The sequence below is a fragment of the Dama dama genome, chromosome 11 (genome assembly GCF_033118175.1).
Source record: "Dama dama isolate Ldn47 chromosome 11, ASM3311817v1, whole genome shotgun sequence".
Lineage (NCBI taxonomy): Eukaryota > Metazoa > Chordata > Mammalia > Artiodactyla > Cervidae > Dama > Dama dama.
The window spans coordinates 100,840,925-100,855,933 of record NC_083691.1 but is presented as its reverse complement, the minus strand read 5'-3'; the positions used below and the strand labels follow the sequence as shown (position 1 = coordinate 100,855,933).

The 15,009-nt window shown below is 39.4% G+C and overlaps 1 protein-coding gene across 3 annotated transcripts in view; it reads left to right on the top strand.

Moving 5' to 3' along the window:
- The first annotated feature begins 3,155 nt into the window (after positions 1-3,155).
- NPHP1 (nephrocystin 1) overlaps positions 3,156-15,009 on the top strand; it is a 67,191-nt gene continuing 55,337 nt past the window's right edge. For 2 of the 3 annotated variants that reach the window (XM_061156039.1, XM_061156038.1), the window contains exons 1-4: positions 3,156-3,269; positions 7,068-7,141; positions 10,993-11,053; positions 12,066-12,190. In XM_061156039.1, the coding sequence (XP_061012022.1) occupies positions 3,201-3,269; positions 7,068-7,141; positions 10,993-11,053; positions 12,066-12,190 (329 nt within the window). In that variant the 5' untranslated portion in view covers positions 3,156-3,200. Of the gene's footprint in view, positions 3,270-4,038; positions 4,184-7,067; positions 7,142-10,992; positions 11,054-12,065; positions 12,191-15,009 lie in introns of those variants that run through there. The other variant, XM_061156040.1, reaches the window with a different exon arrangement.

Sequence of the window (15,009 nt, the reverse complement as noted above, 5' to 3'; positions counted from 1 at the left end):
CCCTTTCTCCTGCTCCCAATCCCTCCCAGCATCAGGGTCTTTTCCAATGACTCAACTCTTCACATCAGGTAGCCAAAGTATTGGAGTTTCAGCTTCAGCATCAGTCCTTCCAATGAACACCCAGGACTGATCTCCTTTAGGATAGACTGGTTGGATCTCCTTGCAGTCTAAGGGACTCTCAAGAGTCTTCTCCAACACCACAGTTCAAAAGCATCAATTCTTCTCCACGCAGCTTTCTTCACAGTCCAACTCTCAAATCCATACATGACTACTGGAAAAACCATAGCCTTGACTAGACGGACCTTTGTTGGCAAAGTAATGTCTCTGTTTTTTAATATGCTATCTAGGTTGGTCATAACTTTCCTTCCAAGGAGTAAGCATCTTTTAATTTCATGGCTGCAGTCACCATCTGCAGTGATTTTGGAGCCCCCAAAAATAAAGTCAGCCACTGCTTCCCCATCTATTTCCCATGAAGTGATGGGACCAGATGCCATGATCTTAGTTTTCTGAATGTTGAGCTTTAAGCCAACTTTTTCCACTCTCCTCTTTCACTTTCATCAAGAGGCTTTTTAGTTCCTCTTCACTTTCTGCCTTCAGGGTGGTGTCATCTGCATATCTGAGGTTATTGATACTTCTCCCAGCAATCTTGATTCCAGCTGGTGCTTCTTCCAGCCCAGCGTTTCTCATGATGTACTCTGCATATAAGTTAAATAAGCAGGGTGACAATATACGGCCTTGACATACTCCTTTTTCTATTTGGAACCAGTCTGTTGTTCCATGTCCAGTTCTAACTGTTGCTTCCAGACCTGCATATAGGTTTCTCAAAAGGCAGGTCAGGTGGTCTGGTATGCCATTTCTTGAAGAATTTTCCACAGTTTATTGTGACCCACACAGTCAAAGGCTTTGGCATAGTCAATAAAGCAGAAATAGATGTTTTTCTGGGACTCTCTTGCTTTTTCGATGATCCAGCAGATGTTGGCAATTTGATCTCTGGTTCCTCTGCCTTTTCTAAAACCAGCTTGAACATCTAGAAGTTCACGGTTCATGTATTGCTGAAGCCTGGCTTGAAGAATTTAGAGCATTACTTTACTAGCGTGTGAGATGAGTGCAATTGTGTGGTAGTTTGAGCATTCTTTGGGATTGCCTTTCTCCTGGATTGGAATGAAAACTGAACTTTTCCGGTCCTGTGGCCACTGCTGAGTTTTCCAAATTTGCTGGCATATTGAGTACAACACTTTCACAGCATCATCTTTCAGGATTTGAAATAGCTCAACTGGAATTCCATCACCTCCATTAGCTTTGTTCATAGTGATGCTTTCTAAGTCCCACTTGACTTCACATTCCAGGATGTCTGGCTCTAGGTGAGTGATCACACCATCGTGATTATCTGGGTAGTGAAGATCTTTTTTTGTATAGTTCTTCTGTGTATTCTTGCCATGTCTTCTTAGTATCTTCTGCTTCTCTTAGGTCCATACCATTTCTGTCCTTTATCGAGCCCATCTTTGCATGAAATGTTCCCTTGGTATGTCAGTCCATCTGAAAATACTTTATAACACTCCCTCAGTTGTTGGATTTTTAGTGGAAAAACTAGCTATTTAAGTGAATTTTAAGTATCATGAGCCATAATGAAGAAGTTAATTCAAAATAAAGACAGGAGCTATAAATAAAACAGAGCAACAGTAGAATAGTTGAGTATACTAGAATATGTGATACAATGAAATGCCAAAGAGCAATGAGAGGGAACAAGCTACAACCTACACGATTATATAGATGCATTGCACAAACAGGTTGAGTGAAAGAAGCCTGACAAGATGCCAGTACACGGTGTGAATCCACTATTCAGTTCAAAAAGAAGCAAGACAAATTTTTACAGTTAGACCTTGGGGTAGTGTTTACTTTTAGTGTATGAGTGGAAGTGGGCGAGGACTAGAAAAAAGGGAAGACTACCAGGATGCTGATCACCACCAGTATCCAAATCTGGTTGATGTTACATGGAGCTGTGTTCAAAGTGAAAATTAAGTGAGGTGGTTCTTGTCACTTTTCTGTTGAAGAAAGAACGAAAATAGCATGGCTCTTGGAAGGTGCGATTAACTTGTAAACATGTATCAATGTGGTTCATCTTTTAAAAAGTGAGCTTCCGCCCTTAGTGAGAAGAGTTTGGGAATTGGATTTATAGGAATGAGTCCCACTAGGGGAAATGTTATTACAACCTCCCTGAAAGATGTAAAATGCAGCTCATAATCAAGGTTAGAGACTTCCTGTAGAATAGAATGATCATCCCTATACCATAGAACGCAGGATGCAAAAACTACAATTAAGTGATACTCCAGCAATATCCCAAATAGCAAAGAATTAAATACTGCCTTTGTGAAGTGAGAGTATACAGCAGAACCACGTATCCCATATAAGCCATGTAAGAAAACTATCTGTACAGTTCATTTAAGACATTAAGAAGCTTCAAGTACCCTGGTGGCTCAGACGGCCAAGAGTCCGCCTGCAATGCAGGACACCTGGGTTTGATCCCTGGGTGGGGAAGATCTGGAGAAGGGAATGGCAACTCACTCCAGTATTCTTGCTTAGAGAATTCCATGGACAGAGAGGAGCCGTGGGATCGCAAGAGTCTGACTCGACTGACTGAGCGACGAACACAAGATTAGTTCAGCAAAATTGCGCGCAGGCTCAGTCGCTTCAGTCGTGTCCGACTCTTTCCGACCCTATGAACTGTAGCCCGCCAGGCTCCTCTGTTCATGGGATTCTCTAGGAAAGAATACTGGAGTTGCTTGCCATACCCTCCTCCAGGAGATCTTCCCCACCCTGCTGGCTTCCGCATTACCGACGGGTTCTTTACCGCTGAGCCACTGGGGAATCCGAGTAACCCTGCAGGAATGTGGTAATACTGAGTATTATGGGACTTGTAGTTTCGGACGCAGCGGCACGTTCTCCCCCACCTCCACCCCAATCCTTTGGGATTGGCGAGGAAAATGTGACTTGCTGGGCAGTGAACCTGAGCAGCGAGCTCCGGACCTGCGGGTTGAAGGAGCCGCTTCCTCAAGAGAGGATTACCCCCACATTCTTCCAGAATCTGCGTCCCTGCGGGGAGCAGGGTGCCGAGACGGACGCGTAGTGATGACGTCACGTCCCGGCGCTTCCGCCATGGTTTCCCTGGCGACCGGTGTGCTCTCCGCGCCTAGGCGACGGAGATGCTGGCGAGGCGGCAGCGCGACCCACTCCAGTCCTTGCAGCGCCGCAGTCAGGAGCTGAAGCAGCAGGTACCGTCTGGTGAGAGATCTGGGCTCCGGCGGCGGGCGAGCTCTGGGGCGCACCCTAACTCTGAGAGTCATCCCCAACCCGACCTTTCCAAGTTGTAACCTCCCCCACCCGCAACGTCCCGGGACCAAACCCTGATTCTAACCCCTCACGCTCCCAACCCAGCCCCGGGAAGGCTAGAAAATGGGATCCTCGACTAAGTGCTGTCCTCCTCTCCCTCCACCGTACCTAACAGCTCCATCTGCAACCTAACAACTCTTCTATCCCATCTCACCTCCAAATCTAAACTAATGACATCCCAACCATCTCTGCACTCAATATCACTTTCCTCCATTCTCCAGGCTTCCTTTCCTTTATCTCTCATCCACTGGAGGCTGTTGAGTGTTTTAGCTTCCCATGAACCCAAGCCAAATATGCATCAAGGAATAATATATAAGAAAAATGTTAAGACCTGACAAGTGAGCAAAGGACATGAACTAAAGAAGAAATACTGGTTACATAAACATGGACCAGTTTATCTTGACTTCTAAGATAAGCAATTGCAAAGGAAATAAGATACCACAAACACTTAAAAAATATTGATGCTTAGTACTGGGGAGGCTGTGATGAAACAGGTACTTTTACTGCCCCAGGGTATAGGGCACAGCGTTTCTGGAAAGCACCTTGACAAGATGTAGAAGATATTTATGCTCCTAGGCTGTGTAACTGCATTTCCAGGAGGAAGCACAAGCTGGAATCAAGATTGCCAGGAGAATATCAATAACCTCAGATATGCAGATGACACCACCCTTATGGCAGAAAGTGAAGAAGAACTAAAGAGCCTCTTGATGAAAGTGAAAGAGGAGAGTGAAAAAGTTGGCTTAAAGCTCAACATTCACAAAACAAAGATCATGGCATCCGGTCCCTTCACTTCATGGCAAGTAGATGGGGAAACAGTGGCTGAGTTTATTTTTGGGGGGTGCTCCAAAATCACTGCAGATGGTGATTGCAGCCATGAAATTAAAAGACACTTACTCCTTGGAAGGAAAGTTATGACCAACCTAGACAGCATATTAAAAAGCAAAGACATTACTTTGTTAACAAAGGTCTGTCTAGACAAGGCTGTGGTTTTTCCAGTAGTCATGTATGGATGTGAAAGTTGGACTATAATGAAAGCTGAGCACCAAAGAATTGATGTTTTTGAACTGTGGTGTTGGAGAAGACTCTTGAGAGTCCCTTGGACTGCAAGGAGATCAGTCCTGGGTGTTCATTGGAAGGACTGATGATGAAGCTGAAACTCCAATACTTTGGCCACCTGATGTGAAGAGCTGACTCATTTGAAAAGACCCTGATGCTGGGAAAGATTGAGGGCAGGAGGAGAAAGGGATGACAGAGGATGAGATGGTTGGATGGCATCACTGACTCAATGGACATGGGTTTGGGTAGACTCTGGCAGTTGGTGATGGACTGGGAGGCCTGGTGTGCATATTCATGGGGTTGCAAAGAGTCAGACATGACTGAATGACTGAACTGAACCATACTTTAAAAAACTGAGACAGAGGTTGAGGGATGGAGGTATTCATCACAGTATACTTAGAAAAGTCTGGATACAACTTAAATAATCAGTAGTAGAAGAATGTTTAAGTAACTTATATTGGGATATGATACAGTGTTTAAATTTTGTTATGGAGATTTTAACATGTTAGGGGAAATATTTGTGATAAAATGTCAAGTTAGAACAAATATAAAATTGAATATGCAGTATTTCAGTTTAAAAATTTATATGGCTCAGTGGTCTCCTGCAATGCAGGAGACACGGCAGGAGCCCGTGGGTTCCATCCCTGAGTCAGGAAGATCCCTTGGAGGAGGAAATGGCAACCCACTCCAGTATTCTTGCCTGGGAAACCCCATGGACGGAGGAGCCTAGCGAGCTACAGTCCATGGGGTTGCAAAAAAGTCAGACACGACTTATTGACTAAACAACAGCAGCAATATGCAATATACCTAGAAAAAATATGGAAAGAAACATGCCATAATGGAAACTCTGTGTGGTAGAGTGCTAGTTGACTATTGTTCTGCTTCATATTTTTTGATATTTTCATAAGTTTGAACACTGTATACTACTTTAAAAATTAAGAAAAAGGTTAGTAGTGATGAATGGGTTGTTTATTTCCTGAAATTTCTATTTCACCTTGCTAATTTTACTTTTTATTTCTCATTTGATCTGTTAATATTACCAAGTATTATTTCCACTAAATAAAATTATTTTATAATCTTTAGCAGACAAAAGGTGTACTGAATGCTCATATATTATCCAGTTTTGGACTTTCATTTAAAAAGTACAAAAGACTGGGTGGATAAATATTTCTTAAGGAACTATTGGAATTATAGCGGTACAACAAAATAGAATACTGTTCTGGTAGAAATAAAAATAAAAGTTGATGAGACACTGACTTAAGCTGAGCTTTGGCCAGATGCTTTATATTGTATTGAATTTTAAATTTAGTGGGCCTTTGACAGAACCAGGAAAAGTTGTAGAAGTAAGCCACAACAACTGTTACTGATACAAAGATGAAAAAAAAACAATGACCGGGGTTATTCACTCGAATCCAATTGGCTCCTGAGCCTCTTGATACCCTGTGTGTCTGGGAAGGGCTCTGTGATATTGTGGGGTCCTCCTTCCCTGACCTCATAAAGGATGTGCTTCTGCCCAAGCTCAGTCACGGCCGACTTTTCGGGACCCCATGGTCTGTAGCCCACCAGGCTCCTCTGTCCATGGATTCTCCAGGCAAGAATACTAGAATGTTTTGCCATTTCCTTCTCCAGGGGATCTTCCCAACCCAGGAATGGAACCCATGTCTCCTACGTTGGCAGGCAGATTCTTTACTGTCTGATCCACCAGGGAAGCCTCCACAGGGGACACCTGAAGCAAAAAATGGCACAGACTTCCACCCTGTTATCCATGGGACAAGTTATGAAGGACCCGCCTGGGTTATGCCTGTGATGGCTGACTCTGTCACCATGTGTGTAGATGTTATAAATAACAGATGCAAAGTGGCACCAGTAGAGAATTTTTTTTTTTTTTCAACCACTTTATCCTTTCCACATCTATAGAATCCAAAAGATGTATATGCCTCTTTTGTGGGTATGTTGGCAAAGTTACAGATAGTATTTGGAAACTGCTAAGTCACAGTATAGGATATAAGAATGAGGATAAGAAAGAAAAAAACTTGTGGTTTATTCATACAGGGAGTATTAATCAGCAATAAGAAAGAATTAACTAATGATACACACAGCAGTATATATGGAAGTATACTTCTGATATGGAAGTATCTCAGAAATATGCTCTGTGAAATGATTACACAAAAGAGTACATTCTGGGAACTTTCTGGAGTAATGGTAATTTTCTATGGGTTGATAGGGGTTTGGATTACATGGCACTTGCCAGAACTTAACAAATACAGTCTTAAGATGAAATGTGTATTTCATTGTATGTAAAATTCACAGCAAATACTGAACTCTAGTTAGTGATACCTGTGATGTATTGTTTAAGGGAAAATATACTAATGATTGTAATATTCTTTGTAATACATAAAAAATTAGATGGGTTGATGAATAGATGGATCAAAAAAGTACAGTAAAATACTAATGGCCGAACCCAGGTGGTAGGCATGTGGATGTTCACTGTAAAAGTCTTTCAGCTTTATCATGTGTTTTAAAATGTTCATTATAAAATATTTGGGAAAAAATTAAAATTTTATTTCCTAAGGTTATATGGGATTTAACAATGTGATATTTTAGACAGTCTCCATTTATTGTAGGTTGATGGGTTGCTTTTTGAGAGTCGACTGAAAGGAGCTCTAGAAGCAAGTAAGAGGAGAAATATATACCAAAGGTAAAGTATACTAAGTTATGTCAGCTTTGTAGAGACTGTACTTAGATTTCAGTGAGCAGTATTTACAGCATAGAAATTGAGGCATTATATTTTTTAAATTAATACAATTGCTGAAAAGACAGAGTAATAATAGGAAATAATATTGAGGTAAAAATGAATGAAATTTTTCAAAAGTATTTTGAAATATTTCTTACAGTTATCTATGTCTACCAAGTCTAAATATTGGAATAAGGTTAAATAGAGGATGACACATGCTAAAAAGAAGTAACTTACATCTATTTTGTCCTTTTGTATATACCAGACAGTGTGGTCCGCACTCTAAGAATTTTTTCCTAATTAACTTTCATGATAACATCTGAAAGTTACTGAAAGTTAGTGAGCTACTCATTAATATAGATGAGAAAATTAAGGCTTACAGTGATTAATTAATATGTCTAACATTACTCAGCTATAAAACATCAAAGTGGGAAGGCAATAAAAATGTTTTAAAAGCAACAAGAAATGCAGAATTTATTTATTTATTTCAGTACAGTTGATTTATTAATATGATGTGTTAGTTGCTGGCGTAAGGCAAAGCGATTCAGTTATAAATATTCTTTTTCAGATTCTTTTCCACTGTAGTTTATGACAATATATTGGACATAGCCCCCTGTGCTATGCAGCAGGACCTTGTTGCTCACCCATCCCCTGTGTGACAGTTTTCGTCTGCTGACCCCAGACTCCCGGCCCACCGCCCCCCCCCACTCCTGCCCCTTGGCTGCCACCAGACTGTTGTCTTGGTTTGTGATTCTGTCTGTTTCCTGGAGCGGTTTATTTGTGTCCCGTTTTAGATTTTACATGGATGTGATATCATACAGTGTCTGTCTTTCTCTTTCTGACTTACTTCTTTTAGTATGATAATTCCAGGGCCATACGTGTTGCTACAGACGGCCTCATTTTATTCTTTTTAACGGCTGAGTAGTATTTCATTATATTAACATGTATGTGCCGCATCTTCTTTACCCACACACCCTTTAGTGGATGTTGAGGTTGTGTCCATGTCTTGGCTATTGCAGATAGTGCCGCTATGAGCATAAGGTGTATCTTTCCAAGTTCGAGCTCTCTTCAGATACATACCCAGGAGTAGGATCGCTGGATCAATAGGCCAGCTCTAATTTTAGTTTTTTTGAGGAACCTCCATATTGTTTTCCTCCATACTGGCTTCACCAATTTATATTCCTACCCACAGTGGAGGAGGCTCCCCCTTTTCTCCACACCCTCTCCAGCATCTGTCTTCTTACAGACTTTTTAATGATGTCCATTCTGACCAGTGTGAGGCGATACCTCGTTTATTTTTGGTTTGCATTTCTCTAGTAATTAGCCATGTCTAGCATCTTTTCCTGTGCCTGTTGGAGATCTGTATGTCGTTTTTCCAGGAATGTCTTCTTAGGTCTTCTGCCTGTTTTTTGACTGAGTGGTTGTTGTTTCGTTGCTGTTATTGTTGTTATTGAGTTGTATGAGCTGTGTGTATATTCTGGAAGTTAAGCCGTTTTGGTCGCATTGTTTGCAAATATTTTCTCCCAGTTCATATGTTATCTTTTCATTTGTTTATGGTTTCCTTTGCTGTGCAGAAGCTTGTAAGTTTGATTAGCTTCCGTTTGTTTATTTTTGCTTTTATTTTCTATTGCCTTGGTGTTATTAGACTGACCTAAGAAAACATTGGTATGGTTTATGTCAGAGAATGTTTTGCCTGTATTCTTTTCTAGAAGTTTTATGGTGTCATGTCATATTTAAGTCTTTAAGCCATTTTGAGTTTATTTTTGTGTTTGGTGTGAGGGTGTGTTCCAACTTCATTGATTTACATGTGCTGTCCAGCTTTCCCAACACCACTTGCTGAAGAGACTGTCTTTTCTTCATTGTATATTCTTGCCTCCTTTGTCAAAGATTAATTGACTTTAGGTGTGTGGGTTTATTTCTAGGTTCTCTACTCTGTTGCATTGATCTATGTCTGTTTTCGTGCCAGTACCATGCTGTTTTGATTATTGTAGTTTTATACTATTGTCTGAAATCTGGGAGGGCTATGCCTCTAGCTTTGTTCTTTTTCCTCAGGGTTGCTTTGGCAATTCTGGTCCTGTATAAATTTTAAGATTATTGGTTCTACTTCTATGAAAAATACCATGGGTAATTTGATAGGGATTGCATGAAATCTGTAGATTGCTTTGGATAATATGGCCATTTTAATGATAATAATCCTTCCAATCCAAGAACCTGGAATTTCCAGGTGGCTCAGTGATAAAGAATCCACCTGCCAATGTAGATTCTTTATCACTGTGATAAAGAATCTTTATCACTCCAATGTAGGAGTCACAGGAGACGCAGATTCCATCCTTGGGTCAGGGAGATCCCCTGGACAAAGAAATGGCAACCCACTCCAATGTTTTTGCTGGGAAAATCTCATGGGTCCTGGTGGGCTACAGTCCATGGGGTTGCAAAGAGTTGGAGCAGCCAAGTGTGGACACAGTCCAAGAACATGATCATCTTCCCATTTCTTTGCAGTATCTTTACTTTTCTTTATCCTTGTTTTATAGTTCTCAGCATATGTCTTTCACCTCCTTGGTCATTTATTCCTAAGTATTTTGTTTTTTTAATTTTATTGAAGTATAGTTGATTGTTGTGTTAATTTGTTGTGTTAATTACACTGTTGTGTTAATTTCTTCTCTACAACAAAGTGACTCAGTTACACACACACACATATATATTCTTTTTCATATTCTTTTCTGTTACGGTTTGTCACAGGATATTGACTGTAGTTCTCTGTGCTATACAGTAGGACCTTATTGTTTATCCATCCTATATATAATGGTTTGCCTCTGCTAATCCCAAACCCCCAGTCCTTCCTCCCCTCAGCCCTTGTCAACCCCAAGTCTGTTTTCTATATCTGTGAGTCTGTTTCTGTATCATAGATATGTTGATTTGTATGGTATTTTAGATTCCACATAGAGTATTTTATTTTATTTTTTGATGCAATTTTAAAAGGAATTATTATTTTTACTTTCTTGTTCTGATATTTCATTTTCAGGATAAAGAAATGCAACCAATTTCTGCGTATGAATCTTGTATCCTGCTACCTTGCTGAATTTATCAGTTACAGTAGTTTTTGTGTGGAGTCTTTAGGGTTTTCTATATATAGTATCATGTACTTTGCATACTTTTCTCTTCCAAGTTGGATACCTTTTGTTTCTTTTTATTACCTGATTGCTATGACTTGGACTTCCAGTACTATGTTGGATTGATGGGCATCCTTGTCTTGTTCCAGATTTTAGCAGGATGGCTTTCAGCTTTTTAGCATTGAGTATTATATTGGCTATGGGTTTGTCATAAGTAGCTTTTATTATGCTGAGATATGTTCCCTCTATACCCACTTTGGTAAGAATTTTTATAATGAATAGATGTTGAATTTTATCAAATGCTTTTTGTACATTTGTTGAGATGATCACATGGCTTTTGTCTCTTCTTTCTTTGATGTGGTGTATCTAATTGTCTTCTGGGCTGAATCCTGGGTTTATAGAATTTTAGAGCTATGGAAGCGTTTAAAAGTCCAGTGCTTTCCTTATTTTAGAATTAGGAAACTGAAGCCTGGAGTCACTTAAGTCTTCTGAGTTTTGGTTATCATACTTCATACCTTAGATCTTGCTATGAGGATCACTCAAGCTAATGAGTGGAAAGGCACTTACATATGAATTTTTAAACATCATTCATACAATAGAAATAGCCTTGCCTGCTTAAAGAATGAACATATGATTTTATTAAAATAGCTTTTTTGGTTATGACAATTAAAAAATCAATATTTTTCTTTCTTTTTTAAAATTTAGATGTATCCAATTAAAACAGGCAATAGATGAAAATAAAAATGCTCTTCAAAAATTAACAAAAGTAAGTATTACAGTTGATCACATTATTTTTTTGAAAAAAAAAATCTGTCTTTACCTGAATATTTTATTAAGTAGGAGTTCCCACCCCCTAGAGTGGGGTAGGTTCCTGGGTTCATATAAGTGTTGAAGTGTGAACCAGGGCTCCAAATACTGATAAAAGTTCACCTGTGATGAACTCACCCAGCACTGAGGACTCGGAAGAACTTGGAAGAAGCTATTTTTATTATTGCATTGTGTACGTTTTCTGTTTTACAGTTTAGAATTGTTTTCATTTTAATCACACCGTGGGGAAGCAGATAATCTGGCCCCAAGGGTACGAGGTAGAGAAGCTTCCTGGGTCACCCAGCAGTGCTGAGATCACTCTGCAGAAATGGGGGGGACTAGAATTTTCTCTTGGCAATTCCATCAGGATATCCTCTTTTAATATGAGCCTGAACTTCAGCGAAGTGTTCAGGGCCAGAGACTCAGAGAGCACTCAGGGTAAAAGGCGTGTAAAAGTCATCTCCCTGCCTGTGTGTGAATCTGCTTTGCTGCATTTGAGACAAGCGCTTTCTAAGTATCTCTTCCAAATTTCTCCAGTGATGAAAAACTGTGGTTCAGGAGACTGACTGACCCTAAATTGGAAAACCTAACTACTAGGGCTTGCAAAAGTGAAGCAGTTTTCCCAGTGTCTCACTGCCAGTAAGTGACAGAACTTGGACTTGGCACCTGTCTTTTTAACCCCAAAGCCAGTCCTCTGTCTGGAACCTGTCCCTTACTGACTGTAGAGGGTCTGCAATACCTAGCAACAAAACAAAACAAAAAAAATTGGAGGTATGACTTTATTATGCCATTTGATTCACATTCCAGCATAATCTATATTTCTTTGAAACTTATTTATCTAAGATAGGCATAGTCTCATATTGATATTTGCTTTGTCTTGTATCACCTACTGGGGTTTTTTTTCTATTACAATAAGTGTAATAAAAAATTAATTTTTTTTTTTAGTGAAGTAGACTTATATTCTCTTATAGGCTGATGAACCTGCACCTGTGGGAAATTATCTTCAGAAGAAAGAGGAGGAGCACAATCTTTTGGATAAGCTTACCCACCAACTGCAGGAGCTTGCTGTGTCCATAAGCAGAGAAAATGGCACTGAGTACGCACCCTTCCTTTCTTCCTTTCAAATATTATATCACCAACAGTTTAAATGTTTTATTCAGAATAAAGTTGTATATAGATGAAAACTGTAACAGTATTATCTGTCAACAGTTACTTATTGTATATAGGAGAAAGTGTGAGCTTCCTGGAGAGATGTAAAGAAGTAGAAGCCATAATCTCTCAGGTAATTCATGAGCTAGTTGGGGGAGCAAAACAGAGATGTGAAAAGCTCAATAAACAGACATTAGAAAATAAGGGTCATGCCTTTAATGTCAGGGTTGATGTGTAAAAACAAAATTATCTGAATTATTTATTTGCTTATTTCCTCCTTTTATAAATATTCTTTTAAAAATGGAAGCAGAAATATGCCTTCTTTTCCTGATGGAGTGGATGTTAGTAATAGGCTTTGTAAAGTGGAAAGAAAACTGGACGGTGTAAACAAACCCAGTTCATAGGGAGATAAAAAGGGAAAAGTCAACTATTTAGACTCTTCAAATGCTGTTCCCATACTTTTACACTGTATTCTCGGGGAAAAAACACTAAAGAATATATTATTAGAAGGTTTCTAGAATTTCCATTGATCTCTAGTACTGAGAATGACAAAGTGGCTGGTATTGGACTTAACCTTCCTACCAAAAAAACACTGTAGAATCTGGACAAAATATACAAAATGGCTGTCTGAACTCACTGAACATCAACTGAGCAGGGCTGATGTCCTTAATACAGAGAGACACAAGAGGTGACTCCTGTATTCACCTAGACCATCTCCCTGGCGATAGTTTATGGGCTGTGTGTGATGCAGGAAGGTAGATCGCAGACAGGGAGCAGCAGTCTCTCTGGGCTCCAGAGATCAAATTCTGGAGTTGCTGGGACCTAGTGGCCCAGTGGTTAAGACTTTACCTTCCAGTGCAGGGAGCTGAGATCCCACATGTCTTGGGGCCAAAAGCCCAAAACATAAAACATAAACAGTATTGTAACAGTTTCAATAAAGACTTTAAAAATGATCCACATAAAAAAAGAAAAGGTCTTAAAAGTTCTGGAGTTGCTGAGGCTACTGGGACATGTAGGGAGAGGGAAAAGACTTGCAGAGAGACAACTCCAGAAATCTGAGGGGATTCCTGGGTTACACAGAGCTTGATTCCAGAAGGCCTGGCAGAAAGCACCTGCTGGGAGACTGAGAGCTTAAAAGATTCTGGAGGTCACAGAATCCTGGAAAAATGTTGGGGTTTATACCCAGCTAGAGTAGAGAGACCTTGGTGAATGCTTCATGCATCTGGCTAGAGAGCATGTAAGACCCATGTCTAGGAGTAAGGAATACACTCTAATATTCAAAACTATGATCTTGGATACAGACAAAACTGAAGGAAATCTTTCCCAACAAAACCTAAAACCAGACCTTAACATAAAAAGATAACAGGACAAAATTCACTACTCATTAGAGGATGACAACATAATCCAGAGTCTCTAAATATATCGTCCACAATGTGCAATAATTATTAAAAATAATGACTAGAAATGCAAAAAAAGTAGGGGAAAATAAATGATAGATAATTAAGCAGTAACAGTAAATAAAAACAGACCCAGATCTGAACTAGATAGTAGAGTAATCTGACTGGGATTTCTAAACAATATGATTAATATGTTAAAGAAAATAGAAGAAAAGATGGATAAAATGGAAAAAAAAAAGAATATTTTAAGAGAATTCAAATGTAGAAAATAATCGAATGAACATTCTACAACTGCAAAATATAATACCTGATAGAATAATGGCTGAGAACTTTCTAAGTCTGATTCAATATATAGCTTCAAAAAGGTGGAAAATGTCTTATAATAAAGAGAAAAAATAATCAGTGGAAGCCTAGGTGACCCAGATGTGAAAATTAGCACACCAGAACTATCAAAGATCTATTTTCAATGTGTTAAGGAATTTGTTGGAGAGATAGGCAGATTGGTTGATTAGAGAGGATCTTAAGCAGAGAAATGAAAACTAAAACAGACCAAAATGAAAACTCTGAAGCTAAAAAACACAGTATATAAAATTTTTTTAAAAATTGGTGGTTTGATGGGTAACTGGATATAGTAGAGGAAGATTAGCGGACCCAAACTCTGAGCAGTGAAAACCTTCCAAACTCACGCACAATAAGAAAAAAAGAATGCAAAGAATAGAACAGAAGCATGGTTTAGGGCATGGTCAGAAGTTACAACCCATGTGTAACTGAAGTCCCAGAAGCCGAGCAGAGAGAAAATGGAGCACAGGGAATATTTAAGTGAAATTATAATTGAGGTTTTAAAAAGTTATTGATTCAGTGATCCAAGAACTTCAGACAACCCTGAAGAATAAATATACAGTAACTACACATAGGTGCGTCAGTTAAACTGCTAAAAACTAAACATAATGGAAAAATCACAAAAGCAGCCAGGGAAATAAACATGTACAGGCAGACAATTCAAATTAAAGTTGATAACTTGTTAGAAAAAATACAGGTCAGAGGATAATGCGGGGACATCATAAAAGAATTGAAAGGAAAAAAAATCTGTCAACCCAGAATTCTGTATAGAGCAAAAGTATCTTTTAGAAATTAAAGTGGAATGAAGACATTTTCCCAGGGACGGAGGAGCCTGGTGGGCTGCTGTCTATGGGGTCGCACAGAGTCGGACACGACTGAAGTGAATTAGCAGCAGCAGAAGACGTTTTCAGAGAAACAACAGCTGAGGAAATCTGTCAGACAATAACTGAGGAATTTGCTATAGGAAGTCCTTCAGGCTAGAAGGAAATAATCCCACATGAAAACCTGGATATGCAAAAAGGAATGAAAA